This window comes from Chironomus tepperi, unplaced genomic scaffold (genome assembly GCF_022539635.2).
Source record: "Chironomus tepperi strain 1889 unplaced genomic scaffold, CSIRO-AGI_Ctep_v1 contig_335, whole genome shotgun sequence".
NCBI lineage: Eukaryota > Metazoa > Arthropoda > Insecta > Diptera > Chironomidae > Chironomus > Chironomus tepperi.
Window position 1 is genome coordinate 25945 of NW_027226457.1, and position 26500 is coordinate 52444.

At 28.4% G+C, this 26500-nt stretch overlaps 6 protein-coding genes and 1 pseudogene across 8 annotated transcripts; 4 read left to right on the top strand and 3 right to left on the bottom strand.

The window, feature by feature from the left end:
* LOC139093469 (DNA replication licensing factor Mcm2-like) overlaps positions 1-24004 on the top strand; it is a 30067-nt pseudogene extending 6063 nt beyond the window's left edge.
* On the top strand, positions 830-3224 carry LOC139093467 (SET domain-containing protein SmydA-8-like). The gene is made up of 4 exons (XM_070644201.1): positions 830-1120; positions 1248-1673; positions 1815-2525; positions 2993-3224. Exons 1-4 carry the CDS (start codon positions 917-919, stop codon positions 3098-3100), a joined length of 1449 nt encoding a protein of 482 aa, XP_070500302.1. The 5' UTR covers positions 830-916; the 3' UTR covers positions 3101-3224.
* On the bottom strand, positions 2917-7620 carry LOC139093465 (phosrestin-2). Its single transcript, XM_070644199.1, has 9 exons — positions 6951-7620; positions 6282-6323; positions 6055-6222; positions 5846-5966; positions 5624-5771; positions 5259-5545; positions 4638-4793; positions 4418-4556; positions 2917-4355 (listed from the first exon to the last, which is right to left on the bottom strand). The coding sequence occupies exons 1-9, from the start codon at positions 7019-7021 to the stop codon at positions 3589-3591; spliced, it is 1899 nt and encodes a 632-aa protein (XP_070500300.1). The 5' UTR covers positions 7022-7620; the 3' UTR covers positions 2917-3588.
* LOC139093470 (sex-regulated protein janus-A-like) lies at positions 7882-9577 on the bottom strand. Of its 2 annotated transcripts, XM_070644203.1 has the most exons (5): positions 9453-9577; positions 9142-9382; positions 9050-9075; positions 8157-8281; positions 7882-8082 (listed from the first exon to the last, which is right to left on the bottom strand). In XM_070644203.1, exons 2-5 carry the CDS (start codon positions 9327-9329, stop codon positions 7990-7992), a joined length of 432 nt encoding a protein of 143 aa, XP_070500304.1. In that variant the 5' UTR covers positions 9330-9382; positions 9453-9577; the 3' UTR covers positions 7882-7989. The 2 variants fall into 2 exon arrangements, with proteins under 2 accessions (XP_070500304.1, XP_070500303.1); XM_070644202.1 differs by having other exon boundaries at positions 9142-9532.
* Positions 10429-15693, top strand: Mau2 (Mau2 sister chromatid cohesion factor). The gene is made up of 4 exons (XM_070644200.1): positions 10429-10637; positions 10711-10804; positions 10880-11088; positions 11157-15693. Exons 1-4 carry the CDS (start codon positions 10533-10535, stop codon positions 12555-12557), a joined length of 1809 nt encoding a protein of 602 aa, XP_070500301.1. The 5' UTR covers positions 10429-10532; the 3' UTR covers positions 12558-15693.
* fid (fire dancer) lies at positions 15941-21189 on the bottom strand. 2 transcript variants are annotated; one of them, XM_070644215.1, is made up of 5 exons: positions 20704-21189; positions 19533-19879; positions 19027-19452; positions 18046-18961; positions 15941-17975 (listed from the first exon to the last, which is right to left on the bottom strand). In XM_070644215.1, the coding sequence occupies exons 1-5, from the start codon at positions 20759-20761 to the stop codon at positions 15961-15963; spliced, it is 3762 nt and encodes a 1253-aa protein (XP_070500316.1). In that variant the 5' UTR covers positions 20762-21189; the 3' UTR covers positions 15941-15960. The 2 variants fall into 2 exon arrangements, with proteins under 2 accessions (XP_070500316.1, XP_070500315.1); XM_070644214.1 differs by having other exon boundaries at positions 20689-21189.
* On the top strand, positions 23749-26339 carry boss (bride of sevenless). The gene is made up of 3 exons (XM_070644198.1): positions 23749-24242; positions 24303-25732; positions 25793-26339. Exons 1-3 carry the CDS (start codon positions 23936-23938, stop codon positions 26003-26005), a joined length of 1950 nt encoding a protein of 649 aa, XP_070500299.1. The 5' UTR covers positions 23749-23935; the 3' UTR covers positions 26006-26339.
* Positions 26340-26500: the final 161 nt, after the last annotated feature.

Consider the following 26500-nt stretch of genomic DNA (forward strand, 5'->3'; position numbering starts at 1 on the left):
ATTTCGTTAGGTAAATATGCATGTTGGAAGTTTATTTTTTTATCGAATAAATTTTCATACATTATTTTAATTACATATTTTATGGATGAAAGCCTTTTTTGTGTATACTCAACAGGGATTAGAAACGGGTTTTTGAAAAAGAGCAATAGAAATCATCTCTTTCTATTAGCTTAATATGTTTTCATATTTTTGTCCTTCGATTTCTCTGAAAATATGTTGTTCACTTGAAGGGCAAAATTGCCAACTTACATTTATTTTTTTGTCGCTCGAGTGCTTATTTATTTTTTTTTTTTCTCTGACATTAATTTTTCACTACATGTACATCGAATGAAGAATTACAAAAATTTACTATCGCTAGCTTATGATCAATATATTTTTATATCGCAATTCATCGTTGTGCATTGTTCAGTTCATATATATGTAAAACTTGTGAACCAAAAATAAAATAAAAAGAAAGAAAAAAAACCTGCTTTCCTATAAAAACAGCAAAATAAAAATAGAAAAAGAATTTTCTTACAAAATACTACCGCCAAAAATACTTTTTGCTGAAATTCAATCACGAGCGTAGTTCCTTTAGACATTTTTCATAGTTTTACTTGGCAATGTGAGTTTTTTAGACGTGAATATTTGTTCAAGCACAAAGTACAAGAGTATATGTGAAAAAAAAACCAAGTCTAGTATAATTAACTTAAAAGAGGAATCTTTTTAGTGAAAATTTGAATCACGAGACTGATTTTTTGTTTGTATTTTCTCTCGACTGTAAATAAAAAATAAGTAAAAGAAATAAAAAAAAAATGAGAAAAGAGAAAAATTAGCACGAAAAAGTATTTTTTTTTTTCATGTATTATCTGTTTTTCATCGGTTAGAGATCTCCTGTGATTCTATAAAAGTTTCTTAAATAATCTTTACTTTTAAAATGTGCGAAGAATTTAAAAGAGCTCTAGTAAATCATTTAAAAAATGGAAATATTTATCCTGGTGATGATAAGTGCTGTTGGACTATAGAAGAATTGCCAATATATGGTAGATGCTTAATTGCCAACAGAGATATCCAACCAAACGAGGAAATATTCCGCGACAAGCCTCTAATTGTTGGACCTAGAGTCAATAATTATAACAAAGTAATTATATATAACATTAAATTATTCAAAACTTTTTCTTAATTTTTTGTACTGCTGATAACGTTTTAACATTTCTTTTTTCTTTTCTGCTACCTCATAATAAATATTAACGAACTCATTAAAAAAGATCTTTTGCATTTCATGTTATAAGGTCCTAAATAAGTTATCACTTTGCAGTCAAAAATGTAAATTTCCAGTATGCAGTGAATGTGAAAATAATGATGCACAGCATCGCGTTGAATGCGAATTAATACGTTCGTGGAAACTTAAAAATGAAAATAAATACTCTAAACATTTGTTTCGTGCCTTGACTGTTATTCGTGGCTTGCTTTTATCAAAAGAAGAATCAGAACTAATGTTTATGATGGCCTGTCACGAAAATACGTCAGTGCAAAACATGGAAGTGGAGAAAATATTAGTTGAATTTGATGGATTGTCAGAAGATTCAGAAATAGTTAACAAACTGAAGAAAATTTCATCTATTCTTAATACAAATGCTTTTGAAGTAGGTCTTCCTCACGATTCTCAACCTGAACATGGAATAAGCTTACGAGTAAGAAAACAAAATTGAGTGTATTTTTTTCCCAAAGGAATTATAGTTCAATTCATAGTTGAAATCAATCTCCATCCTTAAATAATTGACCATTTTTTATATTTAATCTATCTCTTTTTTAAAATTTTTAATGAAATTTAGGGTCTCTTCCCACTTGGTGCTGTGATGAATCACAATTGCATACCTAACATTTACTACGTTTATAATGATCATAAAGTCATGATTGCGAAGGCTTCAAAATTAATTAAAAGAGGTGACCAAATATTTAACTCATATACAAAGTTACTTTGGGGAACCATGCAGAGACGTGTTCATTTAGGATATTCAAAAAATTTCTTATGTAAATGTGAAAGATGTTTGGATCCGAAAGAATTCAACTCAAATATTTCTGGCATTAAATGTATTCATCCTCAATGTGATAGTATTATGCTGCCAATAAATCCTTTGGTAATTACATCCTCATGGAAGTGTGAAAAATGTAATTTCAAGTTAGATCATGCTCGTATTTCCAAGATAACAGATATATTATCAAAACAGATTTTTAATCGTATCTCCAATGAGCCAATGAAACTTATTAATCAATATTTAAAAGAAAAACTTTCTAATTTTTTGCCCGACTCCAATCAACTTACTATAGAGCTAAAGTTGCAAATAATTTTAAAAATGAAACAAGAGTCGGATTACATAATGACAATTGAAGATTTTCAGGATATTGAAAACTACTGCCAGAATATTCTAAATATAATTGATATGCTTACCATGGGTGAATGCTTTGTAAAAGGCATTCTTTGTCACGAGCTAGCAGTTACGAAAATTAAACTATCAGAGCTACAGGGACATGTCTTAAATAAAGTAAGTGTGTATCCTTATATAAAAAACTTGAAATAAATTCCGTCAAACATAATGGGAAGATTTTAATATAAAATCTCAATTGTTCCGGATGAAATTTTTTCGTCGGAAGATAAAAATGTTCGTTCCCGGAATTCAACGGTTTAATTAGAATTTATATATTAACTATAAATTTAAAAGTTAATGCAAAAATTGAGAACAGAAAGAATAATGATCAAAATTAAATTAACAATTTTAAATATAATACATTACCAGATATTTAAGTACTTTTTTTGTCAAAATTTAAGTACTTTTTTGTGAAATGATATCTGAAATTATTTTATTATGAACTTTTAATATCTTTAGTACTTTGTATTATTTAATTTTCTATATTTTTAAAATTTTCATAGCCATATTTGAGTTAACCAAAAATTTATTTATTTTTTATCCTTTTCTACCAAATATATTTCAATACACTTACACAAAAATAGGAGACGCGAGAAAATCTATCAGTTTTGCTAAAGAAATCATGGGATATAATAGGGAATTCAATATCAGAGCCAAAGGATTTGAAGGATCTTCTCAATAGTTTTACATAGTTAATGTTATTGAAAGAAAATGAATTTTAGTCAAAATAATAGTTTTATGATATCGTAACAATTGCACAATCTAATAAATACTACACTGATGCGTGTACTATAATCTCACATCCAAAAAAATACTTTTTTTTCTATGATTACAGATTTTTGTTTTCTTTAAATAACTTACAATCATACATCAAAAAGATAATTTAAAGTTAATTTTTAAACAACTGGAAATATTTAACTGTAATGTACATGAGAAATCATAATTAACATAATTTTTAAAAAAGATAAAATACTAAATTTGTGCATGTAGGGAGACTGTTATTTTATATTTTTTATTAGGTTAGATTGTTAGGTTCTAAATCACAGATTTCCATGCAGGTTTTATTTAACATTCAAAAACATTAAATAGTTTTTTTTTTTTTTTTGAGTTTTCATATACCATATATCATAAATCTAACATCAAAAATTGTAATAATTCATCATCATATTTTATCAGTTCTTTAGATGTCACTCTCTAAATATTTTTGACAGTGAATTTGTGCTTGAATGACATTGGTTTCATGTTTAATTTCTTCACCTTCGCAAACATCAGATATACTTGAATCAGATGATCTAGCCGAATCAAGTCGATTCATTTCGCAAAATTTTTTGTTAATAAAATCCATTTCTTCACAGTTAATGCCAATGCTCGTTACTGCAATATCCTCATAATCAATACTTTTACAATTAACGCTGCTATTATGCGACATTAGATTAATATCAATGTTTTCATCAATCGTTTCATCATTCTTTTTTTCGATCAAACTTTCGTCACGCTCCAAATCAGGTCTTCTTATGTCATCAAGACATTGGTGGTCATTAAGATGTAAATCATTGGAATGATTTGGAGGTATATTTATTTTTTCTATTTTTGTACCATCTGTTGTATCAAAATTACCAAGAATAAATGGCAATTTCAAACTAACTTCACCTCCCATTGCGCTTAACAATAACTTTACTTTAACATAATAACTGACATATATTGCAAAAACATTTTTTTCATCACCGGATGGTGTATGCTGAGTTGTAATTGATTGTTGATGTATTAAATTTGAGTCTTGTTTCTGTTGTTGGAACTGATATTGCTGCTGTTGTATTTGAATGGCAGGGTATATGCAGCCACGTGGTGCACTTGATGCTAATTTAGAGTTTAAAGCAGCCAAGGAAGTATCGTAATTGCTTGTACTGAAGAGTGCACCTTCTACTGCGATCCAATTTTTTGTTGAGCCTACAAATCAATTTGTATTATTTTCCTATATTTATCCTTACAGATACATGTATTGTATATACCTCTGACAGGAAGTAGAGAATAAACTCCATGTATCGATTCGCTTGGGCCAATTTGTCTGCTTATTTCTACTTCTGCCACAATATTTTTAAATTTTCCGTTGCTGAACATACATACATCCACATGTTGTACCGCAAAAATCTAGATTTTATGAGTTTAAAGACGCGTGTTTTATTATAATATTGCTTAGATTTTAAGAGTAAAATTTATGCTCGAACTTACTCTTATTTTCCTCACAATTTTTCGACTCTCATTTTTCACATCAATTGTAATATTCACGTTTTCTCCATGAGCATAAGCTGACTTATTTAAAGATGCCTTTAAGCTTACTTTACCTTCAGTCCACAAAAAAGGCTTATCTACACTTCCATATGGTCCCTTTGAAAGTAAAATTTCAAAAAAAAAAAAAAAAGACATTGATTAACGAAAAAATCAGCAGTACATTAATGTTTATAACATCTTCATTACTCGTTCGTTATTGTCCTGAGCGCTCTTTATAGAGATATAAATAGAAAACGCACCGCTCATGCTGTATTTTTTTTCTCTCTCAAAATATCAATTTTGAATACATAAACATAGTCAAGGGAAATCAGAGTAATTTTCAACTTTTGAATTTGTTTAAATATCTATTAAGCGATGTTAAAAATAATTACCTCTTTTCTTTTACACAAACATTTCTACTTTAGTGAATTTTTTAAATGATCAGTAAAAATATACTTAAGTATTTCAGATAGTTGAGTCATCTTAAGGCTACTTTTTTTGAAGTACTAATCAGAAATTTTACTAGCTATAATTAATCTTAAGATCATTTAATTGTTATGATTTCTCTTTAAATATACTTACTTTATTTGCATTATCAGATAAATCTGCATCAGAAGTGATAGAAGACACCGTGCCGTTGGTGTTATTTGTAGTGCTATTGCTGCCATGAATTATTAAACTTGTCTGCTTTATTAATTTTCTCGCTTTTGGTGAAAGACGCAAACGAAGTGATCTTGGCACAGGTGGTAGTTGTGATGGTTCATTATTTGATAAATTCGTTTCCGGACATATTTTATGTAAAAGTCTAATACCTAGTCTTACTGTTGATCTCCTTTGAATTCTTTCGTCATTTTGATCAGTTGTTGGAACTGAAAAGTAGATACGTTTTTTAAGTTAAGCATTTTAAATATAAAAGCCTTAAGATTTTTAGAAAAATGGATTTTTACCTGTGTAAACTCTTATGTCATAAGAAGTTCCGATTGGTGCACCTGTATATCTTTTAGCAGGAAGAAGTTGAACACTTGGTGGAGTAACGGAGCCTATTTCGATCATAAATGGAACTGAGTTTTGTCCTAATCTTTCAATTAACGCTTCCTTTTTTTAATGGTGATAAGAAATTTATGAAAATTATCTATTAGTTTTTGCTGCATAAATTAATTAATAAATACCTGCAGTGGAGTCAATGAAAAGCGTTGTTCTGATTCATTTTTAGGCCATATTTGCTGTAATGCTATGATAGCTTCGTTGCAAAATTTAAGACCCATTACTTCTTCATCCTCTCTTCCATACCTTTATCATACAATTATATATGTATTGTTTTAGCTTATTTATTTGATTCCAAATAAATAAATTTATGAAAAATAAAATATGCTCATACCTGAAGGTAAGCGTTAGTTGACAATATACCTTTTGATTTGAATCATTTACTCGTTTATCCAAGTAAACTACTCCTTTGATAGGATCAACAACACCTTCACGGGAGACTAATTCCCGTGTACCCAAATATAGTGTTAATAACTGATTTGAAGATGTTTTTTTGTAAACTCTTAAATTATATAGAAACATTGATTTTTTTTTTAATCTCTAAACTATGATAAAACTTACTTCTGAGATCCCAACGATGAATCATCATTTTCATTTAAGTTTCTAAATTGTTGTGCGCAAAAAAAATGTTGAGAAATTGAAAAAAAATATGTAAATACATATACATATATATAAATATATATATTTAATGAATACATAATAATACGCTTTCGTCAATATTTTGGTCCGCTTTTTCAGCCCCATTTCGTTTTCGTACAAAAGTTGTGAGCATCTGAAGTATTCAAGTTCTTTTTAGTTTTAAGCAGAACTCGAAATCGACTCGCTAAGTCGTTAAATCAAAATCTTATTTCGTACTCTACGGGCATTTTTGTAGTAATATAATTTAGTTCTTATGTATTTCTGTCATTAAGTTTGAGATTTTGAGATTTGTTTTTATTTTCCTACTTGAGTTTAAAAGTTTTGAAAATCTGTGAAATTTATTTTTACTCTAAATTTGAAAGTTTTGATTGCTTTAAAACCCAACTAATTTAGTTATACGTTTTATCATACTAGTAATTTTATAAATAAAAATAAAATTACATTTCTAACAAATATTATATCATAATATACTTTATACTTCGTCGCCCCTTTTACTAAAGATTTACAAATTTATAAATTTCTCGTTTTTCTTTTGATACTTTTACCATAAATTAAATTTTTTTTTGCTAAATATTTAATGTATGAACTCACTGTATTTGATTTTGAGGCCTTTTAGGAGAAGGGGTGTCTTTCAAGATAGTATCATTATCATTTTCCTTCATTATTTTTGACTATATTTTCATAGCCTTTTCTAAAACAGTTTGGTGATACCACATTTTACTTTTTCATTCAACTTTTCACCATTTTCTTGAAAAATGTTGCTGTACACTCGAATTTTTCTTTTCACTTTAAACTCACGTTGTTTGCCAGTTGCTATGACAGAATGTTTATTGCAACAAAGCAATTTCCTTTGCCAAAAATATCTTTAAAATCATTTCGTCGCAATTTGGAATTTATTACTCTACATGCACTTCTTTTCAATATTACATCTCATAAAATTTCTATTTCTTATCAAAATTGATTATTTCCTTCTTTTTTTGTTGCTAAATATAATTGCAAACGGATATTCTTCCACTTAAAATTTTCATTTTTTTGGAGTTTCGTATTTTTGGAAGAAGGATTAATCTTCTATTGGTGCCATGTTGTAAATGAGAACTGTGTTTTTAAAAGGTTTGGCAAAATAATTTTCAAAAAAAGAAACTAAATAAATTTTAATTATTGAACATTAATATTCAGTAAAACTAAAACAAAGCTTATTTTAACTTTGAAAAATTAAATTATATTCCGCACTTCATATTTTTGTACCATATAATTGAAATCTCGTTCTAGACTGGAATAATTGTAAAATGAATCTGAGACACTGGATAAACAGAAAACATTGAAATCAATGAATTTCAACTAGTTGCAATGTTCAATGCTTTTAGTGGAAATTCCAGTTTGGAATATTATTTCCTTTTGAATTGCAGATAACACGTGAAAGCATCAACAACCATATTATAAGAAATAAAAATGAAAAATCGATTACAATGTTCTTTCTTCTATAATTTAATTTTTATTCTCCAGAAGAAATGAAAAAGTTGAGTTGAGAATTAAAAAATTATTTACATTTTTCTTTAATTGAAGTAAATTTTATTATTCTGATATCAAAAATTTAATAATAATGTTCAATTTCAATCTTAATATTAAAAATTTAATAGCCTTCATCGGAACATTCAATTAGGTAGTCATGATACTTTGTTAGTAGAATTTTTTTTGCCTCTTCATGATCAGCTTTGCCATAACCCTATATAAAGTGATTAAGAAATAATATTATTTAATTTAAAAATTAGCTACGTAAAAAAAGTACAATCTCCTCACCTGAGAATATCCGTAGACTTTAATTTTCTTTTCTTCCGGTTTATGTTCTATTCGACCACCTCCTAGACATTCACAATCTAAACCTAATGATCTAATGGACATACTTACTTCTTCATAGATGTCAGCTTTTGAAAAAGAACAGCAAATAGAAATCTATTGTTATTCATTATGCCTTATACAAAATTATTAATTCTTTAAATCAGGGAATAAAATTATATTTCCTTTTATTACAATGCTTCAAGCATTCCAATAGAGCATTGTTAATGCTTTAAACATTCATTCTCAGTAAATTCCTCCAAAGCAAATATTTTAAATATTTATATGAAATGAGTATAATATTCGTGAAATGTATCCATAAATGAAGAAGAATAAAAGTACTTGAGACTTTTCAATTTCTTTCAAAAATTAATATGAATCTCTTTATTAAAAATAAATCTTAGGAACGTTAAGCAAAATTCAAATGATGATATTTAAATTCGACCCATTAAAATTCATTTTAGTTCTAAACCCACAGTACTGTAAGCTCTTTTATGCAATATTTTTTTTAAGTATGTTTTGAGTATTGTTTTTGTCATTTACTGTTTATGCTAAAAATCATTACTTTAAATTTAAAGCATATATCGATAGTTTTAAAACGCTTAAAGCGATAAGTCAGGAGCTCGGGAATTTGGAGCTTTCTACAATCATTGGTTATTTCTTAAATATAATTTTATTAACACCATGAACCATTCCTTATAAGCATTATATTAAGTGAATCTTCTGTTATTATTTTTGTTTAATAACAATTTAACCCCCTAAAAGTACTGTGATCCAGTTAAAAATAATCACTAATAAATATGTTAAATATACAACAAATGAAGCTTATATCTTTATTTTTAATTTTGAGTGCTTACCATGCCATTCAGCTCGTAAAAATCCACTGTAATTAGTTTTCCAATTTGTAATATATCTCTTAACAATTTAATTAAAAATTTACTAATGTTACCGAACAATAGATTTTTGAGCTTCTTTTCCATTAGAATCTTCCTCTCCATAAACTTTAATCAATACATATTTGAATATTCCAGTGTCAATTTCTGCCAAAGGTACAGCATCTAATCGTGCAGCAATACTCATTTTATTTAAGCTTGAAAAATTTCTGACAGAATTATAAAATTTTCTAATCATAAACATTCAACGTTTAACACTGATCTAAATTTAATATTTTACTGCTAATCCTCCTTTTTCTAAAATCGTATAATTTGCAAAAATCAAATTAATTATTAATAGTTTTTGTGCAACTAGTTTATTTATTACTGTGGAAAAAATTCTGTAATAAACTTTTGCTGGTTTTCTTATCGCACAAATTTTTAGCGCATTTACCTTCAGAAATAGTGCGCTTTGACTGATTGTCTAGACAAAAACTCCGTGGAGAAAGCACTTAGAGACTTCTGGTTTTTGCATTCGATAGCTGCTAATTCGTAGAAGTGCCCAACATTTTTGGATTTTTTGGATTTCATTACCATTTCTTAGTTATATTAACTTGTATATTTTTAGTGATTACATCATTGATATTGAATTAGCCAATGAGTTTGAATGTCAAAAAAACTGTTAAATGATTTTTTTTCTGTTAAAAAAAACTGATTTGTATATTTTGGTCCTAATGTCAACTGGAAGTTATTGTTATAATGCGACAAGATGTTCACTGGATCTTTTTATTAAGGAAAAAATGTGTCTGGATGTTAACTGAATCTTTTAATTAGGAACGTATTGTTTATGTAAGCTGGATCTTATTTTTATGAACATAATATATCTGGTTTCAAAAAGACATCGTTAATAGAAATTATTCTCCTTACATTAAATTTGAATTATTATTCTTATACAGTTTGATTTATAATTTTTTATCTAAGAGTTAGTCACTGGGGGAGTTAGAACTGAATGAAAATAATCACTGATCAACTCGCAGAAAATGCGCTTAATTCATTCGTTCACATCTCTAACGACTTCTATACTAGTTGGAATATATGCATTATAAAGAGAATGCCGCAAAATTCAAAAACTCAGACCAATGCCAATTGCTCAGTCCATGGTGCAGAAGCATAAATTTTGATTGCCATCAAAATCATCACTTGAATACCAATCGATCACCGCTTGACAGCTATGAAAAATATGTGCCGATCGGAGTACGCACTCAGTTTTCAAATTTTCAATCGTCCGTTATTTTCTGCCTTTTTTCTGTTATTTTATGTATAGTGAAAAGTTTTTTTTTTTGCATCTTTTCATGCCGAAAAAGACGCTAAAAGTTATAAAACCCAAGTTATTGTTTGGTTTACGATTTTTAGCTAATTAAAAAAATATAAAGTAAATTGCATTAATCTGAGTATTCGTAAGAAGAGAATGAATTCAACAGGACAATCTCAAGACAGAGCCTATGTTGCTTTGTTAGGATTAGCAGAGCACTTTCGAACAACCAAAAATATTAAGAAGGCAATACAATGTTTGGTAATTTATTTAAATACTAAGATTTAAAAATTGGCATTATTAAATAAAACTATTTCGTTTATGTACGTTTCAGGAGGCACTTTTTGCATTTAATCCTCCCAAAAAAGTAGAATCAAGGACTCATTTACAACTAGGCCAATTGCTTTTCGCATATACAAATAATCAGGGTAGATCAATCTGGATACAACGATTATTATTTTTCTATTTTATATAATAATACTTCCATTATCTATATAATATAGATTTGGCGAAAACACACATTGAACAGGCTTGGACATTGAGTCAACAAATTCAAGGTTTCGATGATATTCGATTCGATGCAGCTTACACTTTGTCACAATTCTATCAGCAACAGAACCAGTCGCATGCTGCAAAAACCATTTTGCGAAAAGCAATTGAAAATTCTCAACATAACATATTTTGGCATTCAAAACTTTTATTTCAAATAGCTGTAAGTCTTTTAATGATTGAATCGAATATTAAATATATACAAAGTGTCATTTATATTGTAATTTTCAGAGAATTCATGCCAATGATAAGGAATATAGTTTAGCATCTGAATTTCTCTCGATCGGAGCTGATTGTGCCGAAGAAAACAATGCTCCTTATTTAAAGACACAATTTTTATTAAATCGCGCAATGATTCTTATAATAGAGCGAAAATCAAGTGATGTAAATGGTATTTTAAATCAAGCCGCATTATGCTTGGAAACTATTCAAAATCCACATTTGAAAGAATATTCAAGAGTGTTTCAACTAATTCTGCAAGTTTCGAATTCACTTCAATTAGGACATGTTAAGTCTGTTAAGGAAATCTTAAAGCAGTTACAACGTATTATTCAAACAATTATCAACACTAATTGGCCATCAGATGAGCAAATTTTTGGTCAACATCCTACAGAATGTTTTCTTTGGCTCACAAAGGAACAGTTATTTGTATATGTTTACGTACTTACAGTTTCACAGTCAATGATATCGGGATTTTTGGAAAAAACTCAGAAATATACAGAGAAAGCTTTGACTCAAATTGAAAAATTAAAGATACAGGATAATAAACCAATACTGTCAATGTTTCAAGTAACATTACTAGAGCATATAGCATTATGTAGATTGATAATGGGTAATAGGACATCAGCACTGAAGGAAATATCTTCAGCCAAAGATATATGTCTATCATTGCCTGATAAATCTTTACTAAAGTCTCACTCATCACAATTACATTGTCTTTTGGGTTTATATGGAATGTCAGTCAATTGTTACGATCGTGCAGAAGCTCAATTATGCATAGCAATTCAGGAGACAAATAATCGTGAATTAAAACTATTCAGTAATTTGAATTTAGCAATAATTTATTTGAGAACTGGTCAAGAAGAGAACCTTCGCAATGTTCTTAATCACATAGCTTCAGATTATACTCAAAATTTTACCAATCAGGCTTTACTAGGCAGCTATTATTGGGTTCAAGGCTTAAATTCTTACTATAAAGGAAGCTTTCATGAAGCCAAACGATTTCTTCGCGAATCTTTGAAAATGGGCAATGCTGAAGATTTAAATCGATTAACTTCCTGTTCCTTAGTTTTGTTGAGTCAAGTCTTTCTAAGCATTGGAAACTCCAAAGAAGCAATGAACATGGTTGTTCCGGCATTACAATTAGCTTCTAAAATTCCTGATATAAATGTTCAACTATGGGGAAGCTCAATACAAAAACAACTATACAAAATGCTAGGAGACATTAATTTAGAGCGAGAAGCTTATATACAGCATCAACAATACTCGCAAACTTTAATCAACGATCAATATGAATGTGTTAAAATGCAAGAGCATAATCTACTTAATTGGATAACAAACGATTCTCTAGGTACAGTTAATTCAGCAATTCCTTCAACATCTAATTATAACAACTTTTCAACGGATAATTGAATAAATATGTTTTATACATGTCAGAAATACCTAGAATTAAATTTAATGGTTTTGTGTGTCGTGCTCTAAAAAGTAGAGCTCAAATTTGACTCGACTTTATCAATTAATTTATTATAAAGTATAAATTAACTCCAATTATTTTAAAGTAGGGTTTCTGGAAGCGGCTTTCTAAAAACCGCAAAACCGCTGAAAAATTTTTAGGAATATAAAAAAATAAAAATTTTGTATTAACATGAAAAACTTGACTAAAATTTTACAAACTTTAATTTTAAAAGTTTTTACAACAAATAATTTTTTAGACTATTTTATCAATCAATTTAGAACTAAATCTAAATATAATGGAGGAAAATTGAAAGATTTAATTCTTTTACGAAGAAAAACCCTTTAGAAACCTTATTTTAAAGTGCTTGGATTAAATTTTTGGTTGGCTGGTTTATAACGAAATAATTGAAATTTACCATGTCTGCGGAATAGTTTTATAACTGTATAATTTTTATTCAATATTTTGCCTACCTGGTTCTATTGGTTGGAATTTTATAGTTTTAGAATTTAAATTTAATTCTAAAATAATCAACTATTGGGTGATTCTCTGGATAAGTCAAATTCGTCTAATTCGTGTCTCAAAAACAACAAAATTTGCTTCATAGAAAAACATTACTTTAACTTATTAAACAAATTAACTAGTTGTTAATTTCTTTAAAATATTAATTATAATATCTCAATCTGTCTTTATTCTATATTGTTAGTCTATAATTCCTGCAAAAACATAAAATCAAAAAATGAATTTTCTCACGGATTGGGAAAAAAGTTTCTCGGAATCACTAAAATTTCAATTTTTCTCTTTAATTAAGGATTTTTGCAGCGTTTAAAGAGGAACAAACGATAGTTTTAGGTGTAATACACTCGAAATATCAAGTCAACCATAGTGACAAGTAGAATAAAGTGCAAAAAATTCATGATGAAAGTCGGAATTTGATATTTTGATTCCGAGAAACCGGCATAAAAATTGAAATATTTAATTAAATAAAGCATGACGGTAAAAAATAATTGTACATAAATAAAGATCTGCACAAATCCCGTAAGTGTATATAAAGAATGGAGCTATAAAATTGCCAGATTATGAGAAAAATTAGTTTAAAGTCGAAAATTTTGAAAAAATTTATCCAAAGAAACACCCTATTATGACTTAAAACTCACATGTGAGTAATAGGATGAAAGTTCGATTTGTTGTTGATTATATAGTATCAAATTCTATTCAATTCTCAGAATTTAAATTGTTTTAATAATACCCTTTGAACGCAATTAGTAAATGTTCCCTTTATGTTCGCTATAAGGATTAAAATGTTTAAATAAAGAAACAAAATAATATATATTGAAACCAATATATTATGGTCATGTAAACAAACTTTGCTCTAAACAAAACTTAAACTATCAAAAAAAAAAGAAAAAACTCAGTGTAACGGCAAGAAAGCTGTGAATAATGCTGAATAATGTGAAGTATTATTTGATCACTAGAATAATCCCCCACCAAGAATGGTGTGAAGATTTAAATTTAACGATTAGTCAGGCTTCTATTGAGATTTATATAATAGCAAACAAATCTCCGAAAGTTTGACAAATTTTGGTGAAAAATAAAATTTGATGTTTATGAAAAGGGGCGGAGCTTAGAGCGGAATGACAGACAAAAGGACAAATGACTTAAATTATATTAATAATTGATATTTTCTCAATTACATCCTATGTAGATGTTAAATGCAAATCTTTCAGTACAAACGTATGTTTAGAGAATTATTTCTAAAACGCAGTAATTATGAATAATTAAGTATGATTAGACATTTATATTGAAATATTTGCTCGTAAGAAGCTCTATTTTAGTTTTTTCATCAATTTATCCCTAAATGAATAATAATGAAATGAATGAAGTGAATATAATATATATCTATATAATTAAAAGTTTGCTTATTAGTTTTTAATTTATTAAATTTATGTTCATATAGTTTTGAGAGCCATTGAATCGTCACATTGAATTTTATTAAATAATAAGAAAAACTTTGTTCTATTATGAATATTTCAACTTTTAGAACATTTTTTTTTCTCTGAAATTAAATAACGCTTGTTCGCGTGATGTTCGTCTCTTTGTCTGACTGCCGTTGTGATGGTCTGACTGCGACTAGATGTGTGATTGCAAAGTAATCTAAATTTTGATATACTTAAAATTTTCTAAATTTTAGTCACTTTTTTCTCGGTTATTAAATTTCCATAAAACTTTAATAATTGCAATTTAATGAAAAATACTGAAATTTTGAATGTTTTTCTTTGACTGGGTTTATATATTTGAGTTTTGTGTTCTATAATCATGTTTTTTAATATTTTTTAAAAATGCACTTCCGTGTGTCAAAAGTGACCACGTTTATGCTAAATTCTAATTCAGATTACATTTTGAATATTTATTAATTTATCGGATTTCTCGATTTATTGTTTTATTTTGAGTAAATAAAATTAAATGTTAATTATAACATTTGTTTTGACATTTCAATATACTAAATTATTTACAAATAGACTTACATAAAAAAGATGTATATCGATGTATTTTGATGATTACAGGATGATTTCAAGAAAATTAATTATTTACTTTTTATTTTTAAAAATTTTTATTTGATGTTCTATATTTTATTTTTCCGATTTATCAAACATACGTTATAAATAAGGGCAAGTCAATAAGGGCTAATTCTAACGGTTTTTTGTCCCATCGGGTTTGTTATTATGGAAATTAAAATATTTTAAACACAATTGTAATAGTAGCAATAAGAAAAGATGTATTGCATAAGGTAATTGCAATTAAAACAAGTTTTTTTTTATCGATTCGTTGCATAAATCAATCAGAATACCTAATGTGATTGTGATTCCTACTATTTCAGTAAACTGGTGGCACGCACTCTAATCTGAGTGTGAATTTTTTTCTTAAGTATTTCTTACTTAATTTTAATTTTAATTGTAACTTAGAGCATTTATTATTCTTGGATAGAAATTTAAGTGATGTCAATTAGGAAATATATATTTTTTAATTCACTGTTTGCATTATTTCAAAAATTTAAAAATATTACTGAATAAGATCAAGTTATTATAAGTGAAAATATTCGTTGATTTTTTTAATTAATTTTCTGATAGTTATTTACAGATTATTTTATAAATAGTTAAAGCTGAATTTAGAGTTTACTAATCATTCCTTCATTTATAAATATAATATATAATATTTTTTTTTTCAATGTTTTAATTATATAGAAATTCGAAATTCAAAATTAAAACTTTTAACTCCAATATATATATATATATATATATATATATATATATATATATATATATATATATTTATGAAACTTACTCTTGTGCAAAATTTTTTATTTCATATGGTCCAAACTTGCACTTTTTCACATACAACGCACCAGGATGCACGTTCATAGTAAGATGATACAATATGTAAATTATTGACATGCTTATTAATGAGTGAATCGAGTTCACCTTCTCGAAACACATGGTGGAAAACATGATGCGTTGCCGAGCCACCCCCAACCGAAGGACTATCAAGTGATGCTGGATTACTATTAGTCCAAGATTCGCATGAATTTGAATTACTATTATTATTACTATCATTCAACTTTGGTGGATATTTAATTGTTTTCAATAAGTTTTGCTTCATATGTTGAAGGCCAAATGAATTACTATTATCGTTCTCTTCAAAGCTGTCCTCTTGTAATAAAAGCGCAGTATCGTGTGTGTTACTATAGTTGTTATTAGATGCATTGTAACTCAAACTAAAACTGATGCGCGATCTTGAGCTTGAATCCTCGTCAGCCCTTGAACTTGCATCATCTTCATTTTCTTCATTCTCTTCTAATATGTAATCACTAATTTTCTGTTGTTGCTTTTTTACTGTTTGCGGCGAACTTCCTAAGTTTGAGATTAAATTTGAGTTTTGCGATAAATGTGATTGAATTTTTGCAGATAATGGAGGTGAATCGTCTTCCTCTAATTCTTGTATAGTGGATGGAGGAATGCTTGAAAATTGTTGAGAATAATCGAAATCATGTTGTGTACTTAGTTCTCGATTTTGTGGACTTAAATTTGCCAACATTAATCGCCTTTCACGTAGTTCATCACGCAATAAACTCAAATTTTTAATATCACCATTAATTTTACGAACATAAGGATCATCCGGAACTTTGTTTGCTTCTGAATAAATATCACTAACAAATCTGTGCTCATAATTGTTTAATGTTTCATTATCTAATTCTTTTAATAATTGAGCACTCAATTTTTCAGCGAAATCTACCAAATGTTCTTTACAACTTTCTAACTTATCACCAGATTTATCACTGATTACATTTTTGGGAATATTGTTACAACTATTGATACTATTGCTATAATGACTATTAATTTTTACATTGAGATTAATATCGTTTTTGTTGATAATGATATTTGAAGCTATTTCATTTGTTACTGAACTTGCTTCTTGTTCTCGAATTACCATTTCAACTGCATTTTCTAATTTGTTTGCTACATCAGCTGCAGCTTTGATCAACGGTGCTACTGGTAAAGGGTCGTTGAGATCGTTAGAATTATTTGATATGAATTCTTGTGCTGACAAATTGTTTTCACATTTTGTTGGAATTAGGTCGTATGATGGGTCTGTATTTTCCATATTTTGTAACAACGGTTCTGTTGGAGTATTTGTAGCCTGTGTTTGCAAAGCATTTATAACACTATCAATAGAATCAGGAGATGAGGCTTCATCACTTGAATCACTATCTAAATCATCTGTTTCGGGATTGAATAGCTCCAATGACGATAATTTTGGCACCACAATGTTTGAATTAGATGAAGAAATACGTCTAACAATTGGAAAGCTGGAAAGCTTTTTAAACTTTGGTATTAGTGGTAAATCGCGTATTGCTTCACGAGTTACTTTCGGTATCATCTTTATAGGTAAAGAAGAATTGTTTGTTTTTTCCATTGACAATGACGTCGGAGTAGGCGGTGTAATTATTGTGCTTATATTTGTTTGCATTCCACAGCTTGCTACTTGCAATTTTGTAGACGGTTTTTTGAAATTATCATCTAACTCCGTCTGTTTTGATGGGAGCATTATTTGCTTATCAACTTTTTCCAAAAGTTTCGGACCTTCAAATGTAAAACGTGTAAATTCTTCAGTTGTAGATGAAAATTGTCTTTGATTTGTTATCGGAGCTGGTGAATGTATTGGCGTGGGACAAGGCATTATCAATGGCGAAGTTGGCACTGAAGGTATTTTATTATTATTTGATAATATTTCTGACTTCTTAGGAATGTAGATCACAGATGCAAAGCTATCTTCCGATTCAATACTAGTGTCGCTTTGTAGACTACTATCTTTTGATGAGTCTAAAAATTATACAAATTTTTTGGTATTACATATGCATATCCGGTTAACTAATGATAATTATTAACTTACCTGATCCACTTTCTCTTCGCATTTTATCAATATCTCCACTGAATATAGCTTTACTTAAACATATTTTTTCACACGAGTTGTTTGTTGTTAATTTTCGGGAAATAGGTCCGTTTTTACTTGTATTAATTTCGCAATTTTGATTTATTAAAGAATTAGTAGTTGCAGTATTGCTACAATAGCCAGAACTGCCACTTCCTTTAATATTTTGCATGATTTTGACTAATCCATTTTTTGTTACACGTTCCAAACTTCCAGTGGATGTTTTTATTTTCGTTGTAAAACCATCTCGAATTACTTGTAGACGTTTAGTAAACACTGAGCGACAGAGAAATGTTTCATTCAATGACATTTGCTTCTGTATTTTTTTTCTAATTCTCTCTTTTTCACGAATTCTACTTTCTGCCATAAGTTCTTCATTTAAAGAGCTTTGTTTTCGAAGCAGTTGTGTTCTCAAATCGCTGTGAACTATATGCTTGTAAGATAAATTTTCTTCGAAGGGTAAATCTGGATCATCAGATATCGATTGTTTTTGTTTTATAAGTTTAGGGCGTCTTGATGATCCAATATTGGATGATGCTTGGCATGTGACTATTGATGTAGATAATACTGTTTTCATATTTAAATTTTGTGTTGGTTCATTAAGCAATTTAGATTGCTTTACTTCAGCTCCAAAACTGGGAACACTTGATCGCGAGCGTACAATTTGCTTAGGTGGAGGATTCAAAATGCTTCCTAAACTTCGGCTTTTCAGACCAGCAGATGAAAGGGGTTCTGGAATATCTTCAAAATCTTCTAGACGTCTTAATTCAATTGGAAGATCCTTTGCATCTTCATAATCTAAACTGCTATCATTTTTTGTATCCTTTGATGTCCATGAGTCTAAAAACCAAGGACTTTTCTTTCCACCAGCCAACTTCTATAAACGAAAATAACATAATTAAAAACTTAATATTTTTAAATTAACTGCCAAAAAACTCTCACTTGAAGTGCACGCCTTACAAAGCTATAACAGGTATCACTTGGAGATGATGATGACAAGCTTGAGCTATCACCATCACCTTGAGATCGACTTGAATTTGAATGTATTGAATCTTCTGTATAAGTGTATGCATGGTAAGGAGGAAGAAACTCATCCTCATCTTCGTCATCTGATGTTGTAGCTATATTTTTTGTTTTTGACGATTGCCATGGTATTAAAACATCTTGTGATTCAAATCGTCTTGATTTTTGCTCTAGTGCCCAAACTGTAATAATCATACGACCTCCTATTCGCAATACTCTTGCAAGTTCTCTAATTGCACTAACTCGACGTTCAGTTGTAGCAAAATGATGTATGACTGCTAATGATAAGACAGCGTCAAAGCTTTCGTTTTTAAACGGCAGCTCCAAATTATCGCAAATAGCGACCTAGCGAAAAAATTTGTTGCAAACATGCCAAATGGTTATTCAACAAGTATATTAAAAATAAATTGGAGATAATTGTTTACCTCAGCACCTGAACTATTAGCAATTTTAGTCAAACGACAACATCTATCTACACCAATAGAATAAATGGAATTATTGCATCCAGCTGTAAGATATCGCCCATTTCCACATCCAACATCGCAAACAAAAGAACCGGGATCTAGACCTGCTAAGAATTGTGCAACTTTAGGCCGAATGCTTCCAGCCGGCTCCTCACAATTCTCATAAACTTCATGTACATATGCTCTTTCGAGAGCTGCTGAGCGCCCATTTGCTTCATTGTTCAAAGATGTATTATTATTATTGTCCTTTACATCCTTCTCATTTGATACATGTGCTGGTGATATAACTGATGAATCGACTGGTTCATCTAAAAAAGTATTTTAATATGAATAAATATAATCATGAGCATTTGCGATTCTCTCTGTCATTTCGTTCTCGACTCGGGCTTATTTTTAAAAATCTAAAAATCACGTTTTGATCTATGTAATTCTTATAAAGTTAAAAATTTTAATTCACGCTCCTAATTAATGAAACTTTCCATTATTGGTATTGTATCCTAGTAGAAAATAAAAAAGTAGGTATATGACGTCAAAAAGAGAACATTACTAATTTCTCTCCTCCTTGTGTCTTTCTCTCTTTCTCTGCTAAAAAATCTCTTTTTTGTTTTCATTTACGAATAAAAGCTCTTTAATGGAAGCTTATTTTTTAATTTGATCATTTGTCACAAATTTGTTTTTGAATATCTTCCTAAAAGGATTTTATTTACCAAAACAGTGTGAATACGCAATTTTAAAAATCTAGGTTGTACAAATTATTTTTAAAATTTGATTATTTAATCTTTAACCGAATTTGGCTTTTAATTTGATATTAAAATTATGTAATATTAGTTATCAATTCTACTACGATAGAGAATCGAATTTTATATAGAGTTGACATGTTCAAAGTTTTACATTGGCTATTCAAATGCTTAAAATTTACTTAATTTTGAGTGTGGATCATTTTAAACAATGTGTTGCGAAACATTTTTTGAAAGTTCAATCTATATTTTTCCTTGACAATTATATATACATAATTCTAGTTATTCTGTTAATTTGGCATAGACCCTCCTTTTCGACGTAAAAAGGGTTTAATTTGCACTGATATAAAATAACATTGTAACTGAATGAAAATATTCACCTATAATGTTTATACCTTCATTACTTGGACGTGTAATCCAATTCGCCGATGACATTAATGTCCCCGTAATCATTCAAAATTTGTTTTCTTAAGAAAGTAAATGATGCATAAATTAAGTAATTGTTTATTCTTTTAGCTAAGAAATGTTATGTTCGTTGTAGAAATTGAAAAATGAAATGCATCATCTGTAGTTCATTTAGTATTCTAAGCTGAAATACTTTACACAAACAATTTTGCTTCTAACCACTACAATCCTTTTCATTCATATTTCTCATCAACGATGTTGTTATTCTCTTTCACTCACTCATACTCTAATGCACTCTTTAAAAAAATCATAAAAAATAACTGCAAAGTTTTTCTTCCTTGTTCTCTATCCCACCAAATTTCTTCTCATTTTTCTTTTTTTATCATTTTTTTTTTCATTGGAACTCCTTCATGAATACTTTTTGACATGAACTGATTTAAAGCTATTTGTCTGATTATTTAAATCCTAAATTTAAAATTCACTTTTCTCTAATTTCAATACTCCATAATAATCGTTAATACACACAATCAATATTATCTGCAGTAAAAAATAGTTTTAGATATCCATTTTATTTTCAATGTAAAAATGTAATCACTTTTGATGATAAAAATAATTATTTTGACTCATTTAAACTTTTATCATAAAGTATTAACAAAATTTCGTTTATGTATAATTCCTGCTAATAAAAAAACCATTTATAATAATTAAACATTTAAAGTTTTTCCTTAAATAATGATAAAATAATATAACTTCTGATACTGTCTATTGAACAACTTGATATGGAAAAGGAGAATTTTTTTCAATGAATTTGAGAGCTTCCTACTCAACAAAAACAGCATGAGAGAGATAAATAAGGCTCATGCGCCATTGATGTGTGACGAATTGTTCACCACATTTTAAAATAATATACATATGTATGTATACGGAATATTGTCCCAACGAAAATTTGATCATTCAGTATAGATTTTTTTAAAGATCATTGATTTTTCTACATCAAAGAAGCCACAAGTTTGGCATTTTATTTTTTTTCTTCAATTTAGCGCTCATTATATTTTATTTACTACTTAAAAATTTAACATAATATACAGTTAAATTATTATTTTCTGAATTATTTTTCTTAATAAAATCATTTATCATTTTTTGCAAACAATAGAAAATTGACCTTTTCGCACTTTCGTTAAATAGTTTGGAAATTGAAGGTATTTACCGCAAGTAGATTTTTTTTTTGTTGACAGAATTCGACAACTAAACACATAAATTATGGCAGTAATGTGATAATGTCCCGATCGAGCTTCATCAAAAATTTTCTCTATTTTTACTATTATTATTTTAATTTTGCATTTATTTCTCATTTATCATACGCATTGGTTGTGAAATTTACTACAGATAATTTTCTCTACAATTAATATTCATATGTATATGTTTCCAAATACCTTTTGTAGGGTAACATGATTTTTAAAAGCAAAACAAATTATAAGAATAAAACCCCATAAAGCATGATGGGAATATTTTAATTTTTTGACGTCATAAAAATTCAAAATATAAGCAAAAATGTTTTCTTAAGGAAATTTAATGATTATAAAAAGAGACAGGGCTTAAAAAGCGGAATGACAGAAAGCATAATGAACGAAATTATATTAATAATAATAATGAAAAAACAATCGAACCGTGAACTTATGTGTAGATTTTTTGTTTGCTTTATAATATTTTAATAGAGAACAACACAAAAAACTATTTGGCTCAAACTTATGCTCATTCCTGTTTCAAACGTTGTGCTTGAAGCACGTTTGCCGCTTAACAAGTTGTGGTAGAATTATTGATTTTTTAATGATTCTCATTTTCTCCTTCCTTGTATATAAAATTGGTTACGTCAAGGATCAACAACAAATGTAAATTAAGTGAAAAACAATTATGAGAAAAATTCGATAAAAACAAAAATTTAAATGATTTTAAAGTTGAGTTAAATGATTTATATATTATTGAAATTTAAATTATGAGTTAGCAATACATGTGCAACAACAACAAAAAAAAAAAAACATAGTGTAGAACAAAAGAAAAATTATTAGAAGCAAAATAGAAATTAAAAATTTCGATAAAAACTATAAAGTGGAAAAAATGAGCTTGAAATTTTTCTTTATGTTAGGTAGGGATTCTCATAAATGCTAATGTTTCGAAAATGAAGTAAAATTAAATTTATCATTAGGCTTTTTCAATACTTTCCTTCAAATTATTGGAAGCGAAAATTCCGCAAGACTGGAAAATGTTACTGAATTAAACACTCATCAATATAATTTGGAATCATTACCAACTGCAATTGACATTTGGTCAAATGCAACTATTACATCTTATAATGAAACAGTTACTCGACTTCATCTTATAGATCCATCAGATTACGACGAAAATGATGTTGCTACAACATCTGATAATAATTGTTCTGAAAATGCAAATCATAAAAATTATCATGTTGAAACGACTTTTGGAAATATAATTGTTTCTTTTATTTTACAAAAATATGACAATGCTTCGAATACAGTACAATATATTACTAAACGAATAAATGAACTAGGCTTATTAATTAATAATAATTCAATTGGTAAGCAAGCTCATACTCTTCTAAAATGCAATTTCTATAAGATTTCAAAAAATTATGATTAGGTGTTCGCATAATAAACGTTATCAACGCAGTGGATTTTTTGGAAATACTCGAAAATGAATTTGATTATTTAGAACATTGTGCTGATAATCCTTTTGGTAAGCAAAACACAATTTCTATCACAAATTTTTGGATTAAAATCTCTGGTTAAAAAAAATATTAAATAGCAATGAAAACAAGGATCAGTTAAAAATTTAATTTAGCTTGTATCTACATATATAGTATATGTTATCATATGGTTTTGAATGTTGGCTAAACATCATAGTTACCATTACAAAAAAAAAGAGTAACAAACACCTTAGTTGCTATACTTTTATTGATTTTACTTTTTTCTCCAATATAGTTCTAAAAATTAAAATAAAATATGAAATAACTGTGTTAAACAACAAGTTTCTAAAGTAGTATCATTGCAATAAGAACCAAAAGATTTGTTGATGAATTTTTTACCTCGTTTTTTAGCATAATATTTTTTAATTATTAATTTATCCGTAATTTATTTTTTAGGAATTTTCGTATCGCATTCACTGTGGCATCGTATTTTGAAAAGTGACAAAAATTATGAGCTTAAAATGTGGCCTCTTCCTAATACTGAAACTATCAAAATGCAAAGAGTTGCTCATCTTTTAAATGAATTGCCATTAAAAATTGAAAGAAAAGGTATCTCAGTCGAAATAAAAGCAGATTCCATTATTAGAGCAAGAGAGTTTGAAAGCATAATGAAGCGAGAAAGTCTTTGCTTTAAAAGCTTTCCGTCCAGTGATAATATTTTGGTTCATATTGGTGATGAAGATTACATGAAATCTGTTCGTTTTAGTACAAATCAAAGCCTTATTATAGTACCGTTAGCATCACAAAACAAAAAAATACATATATCTGGTAAAATATTAACCTGATTTTTATTTTTATTTACTTATTTTATTTTAAATATTTTACTAGAAATTCCTCTTGGAGCATACATTTTACAAGAAAATGAAGTACAAATTGATGATTTAGAACAAACATTTCCCTCAACATTTATATCGATTGGTTCAGCATTTTTAGAAATATTAAAAACTATTAACAAAGCCATAGGGAAGTTCAATAATACGTCTACTACAAACGTCAAGTCTAGTCTTAAGAAATGTGAAATATGTATCGATTTAGAAGTGATTGGAGATATATCATATCAAAATCCAAAAAGTGTACTAACTACATTAGAAATGAATATACTTGAAGCTCAAATGAACTATATTTTATATCAAAAATCATCCTCTACTGCAACTGAATTAAATGAATTGGTTATATCAAATTATATTACTAACCTTACGACAGTTTTTATTCAAGATCGAAAGGAAAGGATAAAATTAGGATCTTTGTTAAAATGTGATAATATATCCAAAGCATTAAATTCAAGTCTTTTAAACGAAAGTGAACTTGAAAGGAATCATATAGATTCATTTAATCCCAAAGAAGTGTTTCATCCAGAATTGCTTGATACAAATGTAAAAATTAATGGAGAGATGCAAGAGTTATTTTGGGAGCTAAAATCTGAGATTTGGGTTGCAATTGGTTTAACGATGTCTACACTAGGAATTCTACTTAGTATGGCTATATTGACATTTATTTTAGTTAGAATATGTATGGATGATGTGCTTGAAGGAAATCCAATAGGATCTGTTGTAATGCTGATTGCTTTGATTGCTCAATTTACTTCGTTCTTTCCGTTTACTATTGAATACAAAAGTGCAGATTTATTTGAAAATGATAATGTAATGAATTCTATGTGCATTATAAAATTATTTCTTGTGTCGGTAAGCTACTGTCTTACGTTTTCACTACTTTTATCACGTGCCATTATGTTGGCATCGATTGGTAGTGAAGGAGGATTTTTGTCTCATGTAAATGGCTACATTCAAAGCATTATTTGCTTTTTTTGTTTTATAGTTCAACTCGGGCTTTCAATACAGCTACTTATTGTAATGCATGCAAATAGCAAACATTTAACATGCTTTAGCATATACAATGGCAATTGGTTTTGGGCTGTAGTAGGATATGATGGTTTCATTTTAATTGTGCTCCTCAGTCTTTCACCCTTCATGTTTAAATCGCAGCGAAATTATCATGAAGGGATTTTAATGGTGATAACAACAATTTTGTGTATTATTTGTTGGATTATATGGATACCATTGAGCATGATTGATAATAATTTTCGAGAAATAATGATTTCATTAGGTGTTCAATCAACAGCATGGGTTATATTAGCTGCCCTTATGGTACCTAGATGCTATTTAATTGTAAAATCAATAGCTCGTTCAGATTTTACACAAGCTCTCCCATCATTAACGTCTCTGGCATTTGCTCAAGCTAATCAGTTCATCTCTGAACCGGTATGTGTTGTATGAATTTACACTATTATTTATTGATATTAAAAATTTTGTTTTATTTAGAGTATATATGAATGTGTTAATCCAACATTGCGATCAAGATCTATTGGAGAGGAGAGTGATCAAACGAATTTGCCTAATGATTCATACTTATCTCCCAGTGAGGCTCCTACGTTGCCTCTTCGGAGCGGACGCAGGAATATGCAATATAGTTTAAATTTTAATGAAATTATAAATACCAATTTGCCTTCACCAAATAAGATGACAAGATTTTGACATCAAGATTTAATTATCTATAATAAGTAAAAATTTTCTAGTCAGGAGAAACCACCAAAATAAAAATTGAACAAGATACATAAACTTTTTTGATTTTTTTACTGTCCATGCTTGGCCTGTCGGTAGCCTGTAGTGTAACTCCTTGTGTTGAAATATGTACTTAAAGAATTTTCTTGACTATTTACACATAAAAAACATTTAAAAATTACATTTTAATACAAACTTCGTTTTCTGAAACTTTATTATAATACCTGCGTTGTAAATACTACAAATGTAAATACTGCGTTTAATTCTGATCTACTCTTTTTGAAAAACCTCAAATTTAAAGCTTTTTTATTTTCTTCCGGTCGCAGTGCCTACATCTATATCAGTTTTTTCTATTTGGTTTTTTTACATTGAAAATGTTCTTTCACCTATTTAAAATATTTCAGAGAAAAGAGAGGGAGAGGAATGAAATTTTTTCTCACATTTCAAACTTTTCTCTCAAAAATATAC

Coding starts and splice junctions, on each gene's coding strand:
- LOC139093470 (XM_070644203.1), bottom strand. CDS start 9,329: ATGTTTATGATTAGAAAATTTTATAATTCTGTCAGAAATTTTTCAAGC. Junction 9,076..9,141: donor GCTCAAAAATCTATTGTTCG/GTAACATTAGTA, acceptor AACTAATTACAG/TGGATTTTTACGAGCTGAAT. Junction 8,083..8,156: donor AAGTCTACGGATATTCTCAG/GTGAGGAGATTG, acceptor CACTTTATATAG/GGTTATGGCAAAGCTGATCA.
- Mau2 (XM_070644200.1), top strand. CDS start 10,533: ATGAATTCAACAGGACAATCTCAAGACAGAGCCTATGTTGCTTTGTTA. Junction 10,638..10,710: donor AGAAGGCAATACAATGTTTG/GTAATTTATTTA, acceptor TGTACGTTTCAG/GAGGCACTTTTTGCATTTAA. Junction 11,089..11,156: donor AACTTTTATTTCAAATAGCT/GTAAGTCTTTTA, acceptor TGTAATTTTCAG/AGAATTCATGCCAATGATAA.
- LOC139093465 (XM_070644199.1), bottom strand. CDS start 7,021: ATGAAGGAAAATGATAATGATACTATCTTGAAAGACACCCCTTCTCCT. Junction 6,223..6,281: donor TCATCGTTGGGATCTCAGAA/GTAAGTTTTATC, acceptor ATATAATTTAAG/AGTTTACAAAAAAACATCTT. Junction 4,794..5,258: donor TATCTGATAATGCAAATAAA/GTAAGTATATTT, acceptor TTACTTTCAAAG/GGACCATATGGAAGTGTAGA.
- fid (XM_070644214.1), bottom strand. CDS start 20,761: ATGATTACGGGGACATTAATGTCATCGGCGAATTGGATTACACGTCCA. Junction 19,880..20,688: donor TGAAGGTATAAACATTATAG/GTGAATATTTTC, acceptor ATACTTTTTTAG/ATGAACCAGTCGATTCATCA. Junction 17,976..18,045: donor GCGAAGAGAAAGTGGATCAG/GTAAGTTAATAA, acceptor TATAATTTTTAG/ACTCATCAAAAGATAGTAGT.
- boss (XM_070644198.1), top strand. CDS start 23,936: ATGTGGCCTCTTCCTAATACTGAAACTATCAAAATGCAAAGAGTTGCT. Junction 24,243..24,302: donor CAAAAAAATACATATATCTG/GTAAAATATTAA, acceptor ATATTTTACTAG/AAATTCCTCTTGGAGCATAC. Junction 25,733..25,792: donor ATCAGTTCATCTCTGAACCG/GTATGTGTTGTA, acceptor TGTTTTATTTAG/AGTATATATGAATGTGTTAA.
- LOC139093467 (XM_070644201.1), top strand. CDS start 917: ATGTGCGAAGAATTTAAAAGAGCTCTAGTAAATCATTTAAAAAATGGA. Junction 1,121..1,247: donor GAGTCAATAATTATAACAAA/GTAATTATATAT, acceptor TCATTAAAAAAG/ATCTTTTGCATTTCATGTTA. Junction 1,674..1,814: donor AACATGGAATAAGCTTACGA/GTAAGAAAACAA, acceptor AATGAAATTTAG/GGTCTCTTCCCACTTGGTGC.